Source organism: Nerophis ophidion, linkage group LG10, assembly GCF_033978795.1.
Source record: "Nerophis ophidion isolate RoL-2023_Sa linkage group LG10, RoL_Noph_v1.0, whole genome shotgun sequence".
Classification (NCBI taxonomy): Eukaryota; Metazoa; Chordata; class Actinopteri; order Syngnathiformes; family Syngnathidae; genus Nerophis; species Nerophis ophidion.
Genome location: NC_084620.1, coordinates 18,812,920 through 18,832,691, shown reverse-complemented (window position 1 = coordinate 18,832,691; position 19,772 = coordinate 18,812,920). Strand labels below are relative to the sequence as shown.

General features: G+C 39.7%; 1 protein-coding gene across 7 annotated transcripts in view; it reads left to right on the top strand.

Moving 5' to 3' along the window:
• LOC133560314 (neurexin-2-like) overlaps positions 1 to 19,772 on the top strand; it is a 1,077,892-nt gene that overhangs the window by 234,867 nt on the left and 823,253 nt on the right. For all 7 annotated transcript variants that reach the window (XM_061912740.1, XM_061912739.1, XM_061912738.1 and 4 more), the window contains one exon: positions 6,189 to 6,209. In XM_061912740.1, coding sequence (XP_061768724.1) covers positions 6,189 to 6,209 — 21 coding nt within the window. The remainder of the gene's footprint in view (positions 1 to 6,188; positions 6,210 to 19,772) is intronic.

Genomic DNA, 19,772 nt, shown 5'->3' with positions numbered 1-19,772 from the left:
TTTAAAATATATTTCCGTAAGAGCCATATAATATTTTTTTTTAACACTGAACACAACTAAACACATGCATTTTTAAGTAAGACCAACATTTCTAGACTATAATAGGTCTCTTATTCTTTGTAATAACATTGTTATTCTGAAGCTAACTGTAGAGGGGGCGTGGCCTGCGGGCCTGCAGCGACAGGTGCGTAGATGGCCCACCTGGCCCTTGTTATCTAATCACCTGTCGCTCTTTTATAAGCAGCAACCAGGAGGAGAGACTGGGTTGGGGCTGGAAATACTATTGCTGGAAAGCAACTGAGAGACTTATTGAAAAATAAAACGATATTGTAACCCTGAAACAGGCTCTCATGTCGGTGCTTGGGGACTGAAGAACCCCCAGCAGGGCAAGCGCCACACTAACCAATTATAAATAACTTCTTACCATTAACGCAACTTCTTGAACAGGTGCGGTAGAAAACGGATGGACGGATTAAGAATGCATGAGAATGTTTTATATTTTGAACATTATTTTTAACACTGTGATTACAAGTGGAATTATTCTTTACTTATCGTGTTAAGCAACGTCAGCTCAGATTTATCAGAGAGCCAGATGCAGTCATCAAAAGAACCACATCTGGCTCTAGAGCCATAGGTTCCCTACCCCTGCTGTAGGACCTGAACTTGCCATAACAGCATCTTAAATCATGTTGCTAGCAACACATTGGTTTAATAAAAAAATAAAAACATTTAAAAAAAGATAAAATAATTTTTGAGACGTTTGCCGGGTCGCATTTTAACACTTTAGAATGGGCTATTGTTTTCCCAACCTTGGTTCAGACACTTTACTTTGTGAACTTAAAAATGTGAATACAAGTAAAAACAAGCCATATCATTTATTGATTTTTTTTTCTCTTAGCTTAATACCTTTTTTATTGAAGAAAGTCCCATCTTGTCGGTTTTTATCTCTGCAATCGTCTCTGTTTGACCCCCAATCTTCTTTCCTTACTTTCATGCTGAACGTGCCACATTGCCGTGATCCAAATCAGTCTTTTTTTTTTTTTCAATCTTTATCTGGAAAAGAAAGCCTCAACTCTGAAGTCCCATTTGTCTGGCATAGTTTTATTTTATTTTTTTGTCGTGGAGATTTAATATGAAATCTGCAAAGGATTAACTTTTCTCAAAAAGTTTTTGACAGTGTGATGGAGTTCAAGACAAAGCTTCCGTTTGATAAAAAGTGTGTGCGCAGTGTCTTTACATCCTGCCCGTCTTCTCTTTACTTATCAAGTCTTCAGAAGTGTTATCGTTTATATTTGCAGCGGTGTCTAAAAGGACATCAAACAGCCTTTTTGCCTCGTCTCTGAACACAATCAAAAGATGCAAACCTGCTTCGACAATGTCAATATTCTTGCTCAGAGTAAAAAACCTTCACTTTATTATTATAATCTTTTGGACTTCTAATACATCTGTTGCTCCATTATCCCAGTGGCTTTGTGTAATAATTCTGTGCTGCTTTGTTTGCATGTTTAATTAATACGTGTTACTCTACATCTCCACCACAAATTAATATGAGGCCTTTTTTTATGTGCTTTTTTGGATGAGTAGGCAGGCTTTTGTGCATTAAGAAACTCTGCTGAGGATTAGAAAAGAAAGAAGTAACGACGCTCCACTGCTTCTATTTAAATTAGACTTTTCAGTGTGTTCTTTTATTCCATTCCAACATCCTTTTTTATTTATGCTCTCATTCTAAAGTCATGTGTGTTTAAGTGCAGTGTTTCATAACCCTTGGGCATGGGCCCATTGTTTGGGCCGCAAGCACACTAAAGAGGGCCGGCAAAAAAAATGTTTTCTTCAGCTGTGGACCGTACATTGTCACTCAGTCAGTGTTAGTATTTTAGTGGGCACACTTTGTTCTGAAAAAGTTAGGCCCTGACGTCAAAAAAGGTCAAAAACCTCTGTTTTAGTGTTTGCTTTGGTGATATAGATAGATAGATAGATAGATAGATAGACAGTACTTTATTGATTCCTTCAGGAGAGTTCCTTCAGGAAAATTAAAATTCCAGCAGCAGTGTACAGAGTTGAGATCAATTTAAAAAAAAAAAAAAAAAAAGTTAAATGTAAATAATGGGGGTTTAAAAGGAAACAAAATAGAGAAATATTACAAAAAGAATAAAAACAACGGGAATAACAATATAACAGATATATACAGTGTATGATGATAGGACTTTTATATATTGTAAATTCCCAGCTTTCCCGAAATACACATAAAGATGTACGCAGCCCAATGGTGTTTCAAACCCGAGGCAATGTGGAATCCATTCTGATTTGCAAACACCTCCAGGATAAAGGTAATGGGTGGTAAAGTGGAACATAAACGGGATAAAACGGGTTTAAGCGAACATTTGGAATTCCTCCTCAGAAGGATTTTCTAAAGAATTCCCATGTGGGCAAACAAATCTGTTTAGTGTGACAATTATCAATCAATCAATGTTCATTTATATAGCCCTGAATCACAAGTGTCTCAAAGGGCTGCACAAACCACTACGACATCTTCGGAAGAAACCACATAAGGGCAAGGAAAACTCACACCCAGTGGGCAAGAAGAACTCATACCCGGTGGTATGAGTATATATGTATGTATGTATATATACATATTACATATGTATATATATATGTATATATGTATGTATATATTTAATGATTTTTTAAATGAAGCAGGCAGAAAGAAGGTAATGTTCCTGTAATACAACCCTCAGTTAGTTTTAAGAACGCGCAGGCAAGTCCAGACAAGTGCAACAGTAACTGTTTGAATAGTGTGAATTATTTAATTTTTAGGAAATTAGAGTTTCTTATTCCCTCAACAAGTGCAGCATTATACCAGTACTTAATGTGATGTTGTGTTTTGGTTCCCACATGTAGAGATAAAGGCATCACATTAAGTAGGAGTCCTTAATTATGAGCTACTGCAGAACAGTAATGCACATAAGCACTGGTGTACAAATGGGGGGAAAAAAACTAAATGACAAAATCAAACTGAAAAAAATTTTAAAATGCTGCTCGGCTCGGAAAAATGTTGCTGCCTGAATCGCACAGTGAGGTTTAATGCTGTGCAATATGGATGAAAAATACTGTATATATTCCAATTTACAGTATGAGGTTTATAAACATACATACAAAACAATTGAAAAACAATTAAAAAATAATAATTAGTACCAGCCTTTCTTTTTCTTTTGCCCGTGACTACTAGGCCATGTGTACAGATACTGAATTTAAAGATGGCATCTATGATTTTGTTTTAGTGTTTGCGGCACTGCTAGTCATAAATGATGCCTTTGGGCAACAACTCTACTTCATTCTTTGGTGTGTTTTACTTTTAATCACTTCATGATTTTGAAATACAATTAGTATGTTGTCACATTTTAACATGGTCTCTGTACTGTTCTGCATGTCTTGTCTGAGTGATAGAAAAGACTAAACGTTCAAGTCGCTCAAAAACATCTTCTTGGCAACATTTTTTGACGATATTGTTTGATCAGTGCCTTGACTTTTGTAATCCAATCAAAGGACAATTTTTTGACACCAATTCCTCCCCAGCTTTTGTTGGTTTAGCTTCCATTGTTCTCTCCATCTGTACAACATTGCTTTCGCTGTAAACATAAAAATGCTTTTGCAAAGTAGCAATATTGCCATTACGAAATAAACAATAGAAAAGTGAGTATCAAAGGGCCCATCTAGTGGTATGCCAAATAATCACTTGAGCAAAGTACAGTGTTTTATTTTCCTGTACAAACTGTGTGTAATGTGGCCAACATTGTTAAATACATCCCTACATCCATCCATTGTTCTACAGCTTGTCCCTTTTGGGGTAGCAAAGGGTGCTGGAGCCTATCTCAGCTGCATTTGGGCGGAAGGCGGTGTACACCCTGGACAAGTCGCCACCTCATCAAACGGCCAACACAGATAGACAGACAATATTGACACTCACATTTACACACTAGTGTTGCCAATCAACCTATCGTCAGGTGCGTAGTTTTGGAGGTGGGAAGAAGCCAAGTACCCGGAGGGAACCCACGCAGTCACGGGGAGAACATGCAAACTCCACAGATAAATCCCGAACCCGGGATTGAACTCAGGACTACCAGGACCTTCGTATTGTAAGGCACATGCACTAACTTCTCTACCACCGTGCTGCCCCAATTGTTAAATATACTAAGTATAAAATATATGCCTTGTTTTAAATGATTACTCAGGCCCATTATGCTGTTGTATTTTAATGCAGGTCATTATGGTGGTACTTGGGGAGCCAATTAATTGTTTTGAGGTGGCACGTGATGAAAAAAGTTTGAGAATCACTGCAATAGAAATGTACAGTATACCGACCAACAGATATGTTTTATGTTGTTTTACCATATATATATTGTAATAGCAGAAAGCTCTAATGAGGTGAGGCAGCAAGACGCCGCATACAGTAGATAACAATTCTTAACAATACCAACAGGGTAGTAGGAGTCTGCATAACTTGATAAGATCAGCAGAACAGTAGCAGTTCTCTCTGTGGGATGTGCAAGGAGGTCATCTCGGGGAATGCAGAAGGAACAATTGAGTGTATTTCTGCTGGAGCTGTGTGCTTAAAGGGTTCAGATCATGTTTTGTCCTGAATTTAAAACGCTTCCTTGTGGTTTACATAACATGTAAAGGCGGTTCTCTGGTCAAAATGTTTCATAAATTATGTTTTACAGACCGTTGAAGCTGCTTTCTGACCATCTATGCAATAATACGCCATTTTGTGGGCGGTCTTATTTACGTGTCTCCACTTTGACAGCGTGTTTTCTTCGTAAACCATGTTGTAGTTTTAAGCGCTTCCATAGCGAGGCTACTCGTATGCACGTGCCAGTCTGCCCCACTACATGAGGATGTAGAACAATAAGGTAGACCACAGCGCAGACTACAATGGTGGACTCGCGCAAAGCACTTTTGGTAATTGCTTTACCATATATGGAGATATCGGCTGACATCACAATTGGGAAAGACGTTACACTTCGGACAAATTTCGTTTGCAATCTCTGGCACGACTCCATGTTTTCATTTTAAATTTTCAGAAATTATACATATCCCAAATACACAAAACCGTGTACCAATTGGTATTGTACATGTGGGCCCATAGATATGAATGTTGTTAAATGTAGCTTTGATGTACTACACTACAAGCTACATGCCGAAAGTAGCTTGCTACAATCTTTCAGAGGTAGCTTCCCCTGTTGCTTAGCAACATTTAAACAAAAGTAACTTGTAGCTTTGCTTGCTATATTTTCTAAGTAGCTTGCCCATCAGTGTCGTTTTGGTTTGGACAATGTTTCTCCTGACTTATCTATGATTAGTGATCTGTGGATTCACCTGCTGCTGATCACAGCTTCACCACCACTTGAATCCCTTAGGGGTGATGGACAGCTGAGCAGCGCTTTAGATTACAGCAGCCTGCCACCGTAGGCCACCACTTATTTCACCTCTGTTGCAGGTTTTGTGGATACTATGTAACATGTTTATGTGTACTTATGGCTATTGAGTTTTTTTTTCTTGGCCTCAGTCTGGACCCGCTCTCCAGGAGCCCAGTCTGACACCGAACATTTTTTTACCCATCCACACACCTCGAGTGAAACGAACGAATGATCAAAAATTAGAGTTGTTTATATGCCAGCCTCACTTCTGAATCAGAGTTTTTTTTTTATTTTCTTTTTTTATATATAGATATTGTTTTATGGGGCATAATGTAGTTGGATTTCAAGATATATACTGTATATATGTATGTATGTATGCATATATGTGTGTGTATGTATGTATGTATATATATATATATATATATATATTCATAACACTAGCAAAAGAAGAAAACAATTCAAGACTGGATCATTTCAGATTGCGTTTGTTTTCTGTGCACTTCCCCTCTACACTATTCCTTTGTGTTTTCAACAATAAATGCATGTTTACTTGAGCAACGCAGTCTCTGCATCTCTGGGTTGCAGACCAGAATATTAACATTTTTTGCCAGAAAAATGAACTGGTGCTCATTGTCTGCAGCAAGGGCAGTTGACAGTTACAGTATTTGAAATGTCTTGTCATGTCTTATGTATCGTTTTGCTTTTATGAGATAAATCATCTAAAAAAGTGTTTTCTCTCTTCTCCATGCTCTCACTTTGGATTCTTCCTTGAAGCTGAGGAGTACGTCCTAGAAGGTAAGGCCAACGTTAGTCTCTGAAATGACGATGTTGTAGATGCTGAGCCTGGCTGCTGTGCTAATGCGCTCTGCATTGTCACTCTGGACTGCGGTTTTTACATGACTTCCAGGGGGCCAAAATTGACACCAGTGGCAAAACCCAAATTGTCAATGTTGTTTCTCTTTTCTTTGGTCTTGTACTTTTTTTAAATTATGGTTTGGTAGTTAATAAGATCTATCACATTAAGTGTTGAGGCTTTTCAGACACACACACTCTCTCAAACGCACACCACACACCCAGATCAACAAGGAATGCCCTTATCTTGAGTGGCAAGTAGTGGCTTAAATGTGCATATGTTTGGGTGATTTAGATCTCTTCCATGCTGAGTAGCAGCTGATGGATTACCTGTCAAATGGGCAAAAGCGGCAGGGGGAAATCACAATGATGAACTACGGGTTGTGTGTTTGTGCTTGTGTGCTTGCGTGTGTGTGTGTGTGTTTTCTTTAAGGATGTAAATGTTGCAGTCATTTCTCACAGCGAGAAGCGAGAGTTGGGTTTTCATATCCGAAATAGCAAAATGGATGTCTGCGTGTTCTTTGCTTGTTATCAGCTACCCACGGTGAGCATTCAAATTCCAGTGTGGTGCTCAGTATGTAAAATGGAGGCACTTATAGACTGCAGGTTTGGAGCTGACAATTTCCTTTAAACTGTTAGGCTGTTCAAACTGTCTGCAGTGTGTGGGGGCGTGTTAGAAAAATAGTAGTAGTTATTATAGGTTTGTATCATCATTATGTGAGTCAAAGCCTGATTTTTGTTGTTGTTTTTATGTTTTGTTAAATGCATATTTGGTCATATATTCAATTAAAAACATATTGAGTGTTTAATCATTTAGACTGGTGTACAGTACACCCTTTACATTTATTCAACAGTGGATCATTACAAACCAATGAGCACACTTTTCAAAAACAGAAACAATTACAATTTTACTGTTAGCTTTATTCATAATACAGTGTATTATTTATTAACTATTTCTGTCAGTTTCCACTGAAAATATATGTACTGTACAAACTCTATTAAATTTATTTTAAATGTTTTACTAACCTGGTCCCAACACAGACAGTGAAAAGACTATACATAGCTGCTGAAATAATGGGTAGGATTGAATGTGTGTGTGGATGGCTAAATGTGGAAGTAGTGACAAAGCGCTTTGAGTACCTTGAAGGTAGAAAAGCGCTATACAAGTACAACCCATAGCAGGGGTAGGGAACCTACGGCTCTAGAGCCAGATGTGGCTCTTTTGATGACTGCATCTGGCTCTCAGATAAATCTTAGCTGACATTGCTTAACACAATATGTAATGAATAAGTCCGCTGGTAATCACAGTGTTAAAAGTAATGTTCAAAATATAAAACATTATCATGCATTTTAATCCATCAATCCCTTTTCTATCGCACCTGTTCAAGAAGTCGCATTAATGGTAAGAAGTATTTGATTTATTATTGGTTAGCTTCAGAATAACATTGTTATTAAAAAAGAATAAGAGACTTATTATACTCTAAAAATGTTGGTATTTCTTAAAAATGCACACATTTAGTTCTATTCAGTGTTAAAAAATATTATATGGCTCTCACGGAAATTTTAAAATATTTGGTTTCATGGCTCTCTGAGCCAAAAAGGTTCCCGACCCCTGACCCATAGGATTAAATGTGACATGAGTCTTCCTACTCCTTTTTGGACATGTGATTCACACCAATGGAACTGTGTTAATCATGTCCCAAATAAAGTGAACCTTTACCAATCCCAGTTTGTTGCAGTGTTTTCTGAACTACTGCTAGTGATGTCCAAGCATAACACCAGTGTGGTAATTGGATAGATTCAAACGAATGCTATTATCCCGAGGTTCCCTTGCTGTGTGCTTGGTGCACATTCCTGTATATGTTTCATTCTGCAGTTTTACAACGCAAGAAAAGGATGTGATGCTTTTATTTTTGACGCACAGCATTGTAAGTAAACAACTTTTACCATTCCCAAATGGAAAGTCCATAAATGTAAACAGATTTTACTACGAGACTCGTTAAGTTTATTTTTATGGAGGCAATGCATTTAATTGGAGTCTGCGGTACCAGTCACTCCTGGACCATACTGCACCCATCTCTGCTATTTTTAGGGGCTTTCCCTTTGACCCGTTTTTAGGCTAATTAAGATCACAAGCCCTTTGTCCAAAGGTACCTTGAGATTGATGATGAGGAGGTTTAGGTGTTTTGGGGAAGTGGTAGCAGGCCCTTGCTTGATACTGTAGCCTGGTGGATTAATGATGTTCTTGTGACACTGACCCTCTTTTCAGTGATGAACAAGGAACACACATGTGCCACCATCTGTGTCTTCATAGTAACCATTCATCCCCCATCTTCCTTTCCTTTGGGGACCTCACATATGATGTATAGTCTCGATGTTTGAACAACAAATGTTATGTTATTGTGGCGTAGGAATTACTCAACTTGTTTGTGTAGGTGCCTCTTTGGTTGTCATAGTCTTTGGATTGTTTCAAGTTCAAGTGGCCTGAATGTTTATCAGGCATGTGATTTTTCCGTCTGAAGTCGTAATTCCGTCTTTTTCAATCTTGGGGGGGAAAAAAAGTGTTGCCCAATCAACTACGGCGTAATGTAATATTACGCCGTAGTTGATTGGTTGATATGTTCCTTGTGACCAATCAGGACATCTGTTATGAATGATGACGTTATTACCGCCATTTTCCAAATGTAAACGATGTCGGTTCTCGAGAGAAAGGACGCTTCACGAGTAAAATAAATTGATAAACATGTCAAAAAATAGGTTTCGATGGGACTGGATGGAAGGGGAAATCACTGATACATTTATTCGGCGATTTTATTCGGAAAATCGATCGTCCCAGGAAAAGTTTTGTGCACGTGGTGTCATGATAATATTGACTATGGATCACGAGGTTTCAAGGTTTCAGAAGTACATGCGAGACGCCAAAAACTTATAAAACAACTTGAAGCAAGGAAAACAAACTTTTCATTGAATGTCAACCGAAAGTGAGCAAATCTTACGGACTTCATCCTTTGTTTACACCGACAACTGCCGTAGACATCGAGAGGAAAGATCCACCCAAACAACCCACTTCAGTTGCAGACAGGGTAGTTAATAATGAGGTAAGCTAAAACATATTTGCTTGCTAAATACCCATGTTTGTTTGAAATATTAACCAATTATTGCTTTGCGAAATATAAATGGGTTTTTCTAAAAATAAAAAGCCACGTGAAAATATAATATGAAATACAGAAATTCAAAGAGTCGCATTATTGATTCCAGTTAACAATTTATCTGAAATAAATTTGCATGTAATACTAGAGGCAGAAGTTGGCAGTGAAATCCAAAAAATAAGCTACAAAAGCAGAGACCAAAAGGAAAATACAGGCTGCTCAGAAAATTGCAAGGAAAGCTCATGTTAGGGTTCTCTGAGCAAGTAAATGTGTGAAGTGAACTGAAGTAATGTGGTAATACTGTAAATAAACTGTAGATAATAACACTGATCAATGTGACACCTGTGGATGTGAAATGAACACAAGATGTAAATATTAGTGACTAAATACTGTTGGGACTGAACCATATACAGTGATTCATTAGGATAATTGGGGTATGTATGTTCTATTAATGATGTTTTCATGTCTTTAAACACAAATGGTGCTGTCTTTGTTAATTTTAGCATGTTAAATTGGTGAAAAACCAGGAGCTTAGGGGGGCATAGCCCCCCTTATCCTCCCACCAGGGCACCGCCCTGGACCTGGCCTTCATCCCCCAGATCTCCGGAAATGTTTTCAGTCTTTTTCATTTTGGTCAAATCACATGCCTGGTTTATACTGTGATGTCAATTGATCCCTCTTCTGATGGAGAAAGTGCTTCACAAATGAAAAAGCTGAGGAATACATGTATTTTAAAAGACACTAAAACATTGAGGTCATTTTTTATTTCTACATAATGATTGCTTCGTACTGGTTCTGCCGCTCGTATAAGATTGGACTGCAGCAGATAAGATGGAACCCCGCTGAGGTTGTCTGATTTATTGTTGGGCTAAGGGATGTTTTAGCCTAGCCAAGATGATCTTAATCAATCTGATCAAGGCTAATGATCTTTTCTGTCTCAGTCATCAGACCGCCAAGCTAATCCTATCCTGAGGGAATGGCACTAACATGTTTATCACTGCTTCTCTTGCTGTAGAAAATGGCTCGATGTTGGCAGGAGATACAGGATTATTGTAGTTAAATGAGATTGTTTGGGATCACCCAAAATTGACAATGGATTTACTTTGTATTTGTCCGTGAGAAACAAAAGTCATAAAGCCAAAACTTATTTGCAAAATGTTTTTACAACAAAGAGATAACGGAGCAGAGAATATATTAAAATGTACTTGTTTTGTTGTGGTATTAACCCAGATTTGCTTTGTTTCTAGAATAAATTGTGCCCTTGTACATGATCCACAGTAAGTTCCAAAGAGCTCAATCATGGACCAACCCAGTTAAGATAAAATACAAATCGTATATTTAAAGGCCTACTGAAATGAAATTTTCTCATTTAAACGGGGATAGCGGATCCATTCTATGTGTCATACTTGATCATTTCGCGATATTGCCATATTTTTGCTGAAAGGATTTAGTAGAGAACATTGACGATAAAATTCGCAACTTTTGGTCGCTAATAAAATAGCCTTGCCTTTACCGGAAGTAGCAGACAATATGTGTGTGACGTCACCGGTGTGAGGGCTCCTCACATCCTCACATTGTTTATAATCATAGCCTCCAGCAGCAAGAGCTATTCGGACCGAGAAACCGACAATTACCCCATTAATTTGAGCGAAGATGAAAGATACGTGGATTAGGAAAGTTAGAGTGAGGCACTGAAACAAAAAAAAAGCGACGGCTCCGGGCGGCGGCAGTGGTAGCGTTTCAGATGTAATTGCACACAATTACTACGATAATTCTGGAAAATCCCTTTTCTGCTTATTGTGTTAATAGTATTTTAGTGAGATTAGATGAGTAAAGTCATACCTGAATGTCGGATGGCTGCAGTGAACGCCAGTGTCTCAGAGAGAATCCGATGAGGAGCCAAGATCACAGCTGCCTTTTTTACAGCAACAGGAGAAGGAGAATCCACTGAAGTCTCCGGTAAGAGCCGAAAATGTTCCCATCCAAAAACTTGCTGGTTGACGTAGAGAAAAATCTTTGCTTGACCGCTCTGTGTTAAAATTTTACAACAAAAACAAAGAAACACCGGCTGTGTCTCGGTGCTAAAGGCAGCTGCAATCTACTGCTTTCCACCAACAGCATTCTTATTTATAGTCTCCATTACTAATTGAACAAATTGCAAAAGATTAAGCAACACAGATGTCCAAATTACTGTGTAATTATGCGATGGAAAGAGACGACTTTTAGCTGTAAGTGGTGCTGGGCTAAAATGTCCCCTCCAACCAATAACGTCACAAACACGCATCATCATTCCGCGACGTTTTTAACAAGAAACTCCGCGGGAAATTTAAAATTGTAATTTAGTAAACTAAAAAGTCCGTATTGGCATGTGTTGCAATGTTAATATTTCATCATTGATATATAAACTATCAGACTGCATGGTCGGTAGTAGTGGGTTTCAGTAGGCCTTTAAGTAGCAAACTCATAATGCATTTAAAGTAAAAATCGGTGAAACAGGGGCCCTTTGATCAATACATCTTAAGTGAGCAGTTTTCATTGAATGCGTGATAAATTTGTTCAAACAAAGCAATCGATAAGTGGATGATTGCTGCCTTTTTTACACACACTGGATGAATGGACCAAAAACAAATAAGAAAATGGCTGAATGGCTTCTCTCGTTTGCTCTGAAATTGCTCACCAGGCTTTGGACACATCTCATGCTTTGAATATATCGATGAGCGGCCAGCCTCTGCCAGATGTTGCAGCTAGATTAAGCCTCGGCACATGGTGGATGAGGCCAGGTCTACGCGGCATCATTTTACCCCTCTTGTGTTGTGATCAGGCGGCCAAGGCATGAAGTCGTTCCACCACCGAGGGAGCCCTTCCAGAATCTGTCTTTGGGCGATGCTGTGTGTACATGGGATGAAGAGACGAATGAATTTGACCATGTCTGGCCTATGGCTCTGCTGTTGAGGGCTTCTCAGTTCTGCTTGACGCATGTTGACGGTTTTTGTTTTGTTTTCCATGTGGTTTTTACAGCTTGTTAAACTTCATCATAGAAGCTGCTATTTTGCAATGTAGAATGTGAGATTTTTTAACTATTTTGTCAATGATTATGTGTCAGTTACATCGTTGTCAAATCATGCACAGCCCAGTTTTCAGTATTGTATTATTCAACAAGATGAGAAATACAGCATGTCAATGAAATGATGGAAGGGATTGAGCAAGGAACTCAAACAATGTACTTTTATGGGGCACTTTTAGAAAACAGAAAAACAAATTTCGGGTGCTTAGCATCACAAGCACAACGGAATCCCAAGATGTAGAGACATAGTTGCAGTGAACAAAGGTTTCCATTAGAGTTCACATACTGATGCTACAAAGCAAAAGTGGCAGAACGCGCACAAATGCCAAAAACTAAGAACAAACTAGAAGTGCAGGCCAAAGCAAAACAGGGAAGCCCAGGTACGAGTCTGAATACAAAGTATGAATTCACAATAAAAAGAACAAACGAGCTGCATGGCGAGGAGGACCCACAAGAAGTAATCACAGAGTGCCGGCCAGCTGCGACGGGGCGGGATAAAAGTGAGCAATTAATGGCCCGCTGCGGCGCAGTTCATAGCTCCGCCCCTAGAGGATGCTCCAGGTTCTATGGAGAAAATGTAGAACAGAAGTCAGTAAATATACGTAACATCACCAGATCAAATACAAAATAAGCAATCAAGAATTAAAAGTATGAAGATGATAAATGTTACAACATCGTGTTATGTATATGGAAGAAGAAGAATGCTGAGAACCAGTGTTTCTAATATCATTAGTTATGAATTCATTATAATTTAACAATGTATCATTTGATATATTTAGCTATCTAATAATGTTTCTTTCAGTTTTATTTGTACCGTATTTCTCGGAGTATAAGTCGCACCTGCCGAAAATGCATAATAAAGAAGGGAAAACACATATAAAAGTCGCACTGCAGTATAAGTCGCATTTTTTGGGGAAATTTATTCGATAAAACCCAACACCAAGAATAGACATTTGAAAGGCAATTTAAAATAAATAAAGAATAATGAACAACAGGCTGAATAAGTGTACGTTGTATGACGCATAAATATGTTAACGTAACATATTATGGTAAGAGTCATTCAAATAACTATAACATATAGAACATGCTATACGTTTACCAATCCGTCACTCCTAATCACTAATTCCCATGAAATCTTATATGTCTAGTCTCTTACGTGAATGAGCTAAATAATATTATTTGATATTTTACGGTAATATGTTGATATTTTCACACATAAGTCGCTCCTGAGTATAAGTCGCACCCCTGGCCAAACTATGAAAAAAAACTGTGACTTATAGTCGGAAAAATATGGTAACATTGTTTGTATTTTTCTTTTGGTTTTACTCATATGTCTTTATATTCAACTTTAGTAACATTTATATTGTACTTAAAGGCCTACTGAAATTAGATTTTCTTATTTAAACGGGGATAGCAGGTCTATTCTATGTGTCATACTTGATCATTTCGCGATATGGCCATATTTTTGCTGAAAGGATTTAGTAGAGAACATCGACGAAAAAGTTCGCAACTTTTGGTCGCTAATAAAAAAGCCATGCCTTTACCGGAAGTAGCAGACGATGTGCACGTGATGTCACGGGTTGTAGGGCTCCTCACATCCTCACATTGTTTATAATCATAGCCTCCAGCAGCGATTTCCCCATTAATTTGAGCGATGATGAAAGATTTGTGGATGAGGAAAGTTATAGTGAGGCACTAAAAAAAAAAAAAAAAGCAACGGCTCCAAGCGGCGGCAGTGTGTGCGTTTCAGATGTAATTAGACACATTTACTAGGATAATTTTGGAAAATCCCTTATCTGCTTATTGTGTTAATAGTATTTTAGTGAGATTACTCTCATACCTGAAATTCGGATGGTTGCTGTGAACGCCAGTGTCTCTCAGAGAAGCCAATGGAGGAGCCAAGATCACAGCAACAGGAGGAGGTCCCACAGTCCACTGAAGTCTCCGGTAAGAGCCGAATTAATATCACAATTTTCCCATCCAAAAACATGCTGGTTGACGAAGAGAAACATGTTCGCTTGACCGCTCTTTGTTAAAGCTTCACAACAAAAAAAACAACGGCTGTGTTTCAGTGCTAAAAGCAGCTGCAATCCACCGCTTTCCACCAACAGCATTCTTATTTGACGTCTCCATTATTAGTCGTCCAAATTACTGTGTAATTATGCGATGAAAAGAGAAGACTGCTGGGCTAATATGTCCCCTCCAACCCGAGACGTCACAAACACGCGTCATCATTCCGCGACGTTTTCAATAAGAAACTCCGCGGGAAATTTAAAATTGTAATTTAGTAAACTAAAAAGGCCATATTGGCATGTGTTTCAATGTTAATATTTCATCATTGATGTATAAACTATCAGACTGCGTGGTCGGTAGTAGTGGGTTTCAGTAGGCCTTTAATACTACTGGGGCTGTACTGTCTTCACAATAATGCCGTGAATTGTGACGTTATCAAACAAAAATTTGGGGAGTGTAGTTTTCTGGCGCTTTAGCGTTGGCTGGATCTGAAAATAAACATCTCCCAGAATCCTCTGCCCAGCGAGGAAGTGGCGCACTTGGGGCTTGGAACGCCTTAGGCAGGAAGCGAATGTTCGTAGTAAGTTTTATTTATCTGGTTGTATTTGGCATTTCCTGAAAAATTCATCAAATTCTGTCTGAGTTATGTTGTTAACAAACAAACCCTCGAGAAAACATAACCTTTTTGGCGGAGCTAAGAAAATCTGCGTCTGCAAAACAAAAGGCGCCACTTTTTGTCCTAAGCATTTACAAGCGGACACAGCCAGCTGGTGACGGCGCAACACACTGAAGGAAATCATCCAAAAATATCCTACTGCTACTCACACATAGGGGGCACCTACACTTGTGCGAAAGGACAAGTCACCACCTCATAACCCATCACCCAGGTCAGTGGATATTTACATTGTCACTTTAATGACATCAGCTGTAAGAGATTTTTTTTTGAGACATTTGCTTGAAACAATAAATGTTTCTGCACAATTATTTGCACTTAAAATACTTGTTTGTATTGTATTGTACATATGATTCAATTTTTTGAACATTATATGTCTGTTCAATTACAGCAAGTGTGTTAATCCTAAACATTACTGCCAATTCATTTTACAAATTATGGCATCTTTTTTTTTTTTTACCTATACCTCAATATTATCATACTGTGGCTTTAAAGGGGAGCTGCACTTTTTGGGGAATATTGCCATCTTTGACAATACTTATGAAAAACATGACAATGGATGTTGTTCTTATTTTAATGCATTCTACATATTAAATAAATGCAAATGGGAGCTGTTCCATTCTGCCTATAGAGCCCATAAAAAACATCCAAACACCTCCATTAGGGGTTTACAAACCCTGTTTCCATATGAGTTGGGAAATTGTGTTAGATGTAAATATAAACGGAATACAATGATTTGCAAATCTTTTTCAACCCATATTCAGTTTAATATGCTACAAAGACAACATATTTGATGTTAATACTGATAAACGTTTTTTTTTTGCAAATAATCATTAACTTTAGAATTTGATGCCAGCAACACGTGACAAAGAAGTTGGGAAAGGTGGCAATAAATACTGATAAAGTTGAGGAATGCTCATCAAACACTTATTTGGAACATCTCTCATGTGTGCAGGCTAATTGGGAACAGTCGGGTGCCATGATTGGTTATAAAAACAGCTTAACAAAAAATGCTCAGTCTTTCACAAGAAAGGATGGTGCGAGGTACACTCCTTTGTCCACAACTGCTCGAGCAAATAGTCGAACAGTTTAAGAACAACGTTTCTCAAAGTGCAATTGCAAGAAATTTAGGGATTTCAACGTCTACGGTCCATAATATCATCAAAAGGTTCAGAGAATCTGGAGAAATCACTCCACGTAAGCGGCATAGCCAGAAACCAACATTGAATGATCGTGACATTCAATCCCCCAGAGGACACCGTATCAAAAACCGACATCAATCTCTAAAGGATATCACCACATGGGCACAGGAACACTTCCGAAAACCACTGTCACTAAATACAGTTTGTCGCTTTATCTGTAAGTGCAAGTTAAAGCTCTACTATGCAAAGCCAGTTCCAGGTCCTTAATGGCTGTCAGTGTCCCAACTTGGCGGATTACATCCTCAGCTTTTACTTTTCAGGTGAGAGACCTGATTTATGATCGACAATAATAAACTTACAGGGGGCAGGGAAGCAAGGAAACAGCAGACTACTCGATGTAAACATAGGGACACACGGATGTGATCACCTCGCCGCTATAAATATTTTGTCTGCTTAAGCACTTATAATACTAATATCACCAATACTTGGGTAATATTCAAGTCATGAAGTGTATATTGAGTATTGTTGCCGCTTTTTGAATGTTTTTTTTTAATCAAAATTTATGGGTGGAATAGTGAAGGTACCATTGGCTTTGCTGTAAATTGACTTTTATTCATGTTTATTATTTAGAGTGCATTAAAAAAAAAACATCCGTAATTATGTATTTTGTAATGATTGTAAAAGATAGGCAAAATTTTGAAAAAAAGTACAGTTCCCCTTTAATATTGTGATACTGTACCGTGAGTTTTTAATAACATTACATCCATAATTAGAATTACTATACAAACATCTTTGCTCACTTATTTATTATTCAATAACAAATAAAGTGGCTAAACAATCTATAATCTTTATTATTAAAAATGTTTACTCGTAACAAAATGATAACCTGATACAAGTTAAACACAGGACGTTGATGGAATATCAAGAATTTGTTTATGAAATCAAGGTTTGGTAGGTTGCTTCTTCCTTCTCCTTTTTGGGCTCTTTGAATTGTGCGGATCTAACAAAAAAACGATCAACTTCAGAGAAATGTAAAGAATGTTTATAATAAACCAAACAATTCCCTTGAGTTTAGTTTAGTTAATCCCCATTACACATGTACTTTGCCTTTTTTCCAGGTACTAATACACTGTAGTTATTTTTGGTGTATCCTCATGTACAACAAGCCCTCCTTTACATGTTGTAAAATACAGAATAAGAACACAAATTTTGAGCATTTTCCATTACGATTCAAGTTTAAGGTTATGTTTGTATTGCATCCTCTTGGGTGTGCTTGTCTAATTTGTGCATACTGACTGTGGAGATATAAGAAGCATTCTTATTTTCTACCTGACACCTTCACTTTTGCGTGGCTCAATTTTAGAATCCTTGGTTGTTTTGTTTTCAAATAAATAGCTGTGCTCCCTTCTCTCTTTTTATATACACACAAACACACACACACACACACACACACACACACACACACACACACACACACACACACACACACACACACACACACACACATTATTTCATGAGTGATAGAAGACTCCTTTTGTGTACCTGCAGCCTTTTCCAGATTCAATTATGGCATGAAATGCCAGCGACTGCAAGCTTAGGCTTGGTGACACCAGGGGAGATTGTGGCGGTCACAAGGTCCATCCTCCTGCCTCCTGTCTTTGTGCTGTCTGTCTCCCTGCGTAGCCAAAAGGTTGAGGGAAATGCCACATGTATCTTTCGGGACCCCCCGCCCCCTCTCCCAGTTTGTCGGTCTCTGTGTAAATGAAGTCCTTATTTGACAGATATTGAGTTTCCCGGTTTGTTCTTGATCTTCAAGGACAGGAATTGGTTTATAGCTCCGTTTATCCATCCATCCATCCATCCATCCATCCATCCATCTATCTTCTTCCGCATATCCGAGGTCGGGTCGCGGGGGCAACAGCCTAAGCAGGGAAACCCAGACTTCCCTTTCCCCAGACACTTCGTCTAGCTCTTCCCGTGGGATCCCGAGGCGTTCCCAGGCCAGCCGGGAGACATAGTCTTCCCAACGTGTCCTGGGTCTTCCCCGTGGCCTCCTACCGATTGGACGTGCCCTAAACACCTCCCCAGGGAGGCGTTCGGGTGGCATCCTGACCAGATGCCCGAACCACCTCATCTGGCTCCTCTCGATGTGGAGGAGCAGCGGCTTTACTTTGAGCTCCTCCCGGATGGCAGAGCTTCTCACCCTACCTCTAAGGGAGAGCCCCGCCACCCGGCGGAGGAAACTCATTTCGGCCGCTTGTACCCGTGATCTTATCCTTTCGGTCATGACCCAAAGCTCATGACCATAGGTGAGGGTGGGAACGTAGATCGACCAGTAAATTGAGAGCTTTGCCTTCCGGTTCAGCTCCTTCTTCACCACAACGGATCGGTACAACGTCCGCATTACTGAAGACGCCGCACCGATCCGCCTGTCGATCTCACGATCCACTCTTCCCTCACTCGTGAACAAGACTCCTAGGTACTTGAACTCCTCCACTTGGGGCAGGGTCTCCTCCCCAACCCGGAGATGGCACTCCACCCTTTTCCGGGCGAGAACCATGTACTCGGACTTGGAGGTGCTGATTCTAATTCCGGTCGCTTCACACTCGGCTGCAAACCGATCCAGTGAGACCTGAAGATCCCGGTCAGATGAAGCCATCAGGACCACATCATCTGCAAAAAGCAGAGACCTAATCCTGCGGTCACCAAACCGGAACCCCTCAACGCCTTGACTGCGCCTAGAAATTCTGTCCATAAAAGTTATGAACAGAATCGGTGACAAAGGACAGCCTTGGCGGAGTCCAACCCTCACTGGAAATGAGTTCGACTTACTGCCGGCAATGCAGACCAAGCTCTGGCACTGATCGTACAGGGAGCGGACCGCCACAATAAGACAGTCCGATACCCCATACTCTCTGAGCACTCCCCACAGGACTTCCCGAGGGACACGGTCGAATGCCTTCTCCAAGTCCACAAAGCACATGTAGACTGGTTGGGCAAACTCCCATGCACCCTCAAGAACCCTGCCGAGAGTTTAGAGCTGGTCCACAGTTCCACGACCAGGACGAAAACCACACTGTTCCTCCTGAATCCGAGGTTCGACTATCCGGCGTAGCCTCCTCTCCAGTACACCTGAATAAACCTTACCGGGAAGGCAGAGGAGTGTGATCCCACGATAGTTGGAACACACCCTCCGGTCCCCCTTCTTAAAGAGAGGAACCACCACCCCGGTCTGCCAATCCAGAGGTACCGCCCCCGATGTCCACGCGATGCTGCAAAGTCTTGTCAACCAAGACAGCCCCACAGCATCCAGAGCCTTAAGGAACTCCGGGCGGATCGCGTCCACCCCCGGGGCCTTGCCACCGAGGAGCTTTTTAACTACCTCAGCGACCTCAGCCCCAGAAATAGAAGAGTCCACCACAGACTCCCCAGGCACTGCTTCCTCATAGGAAGACGTGTTGGTGG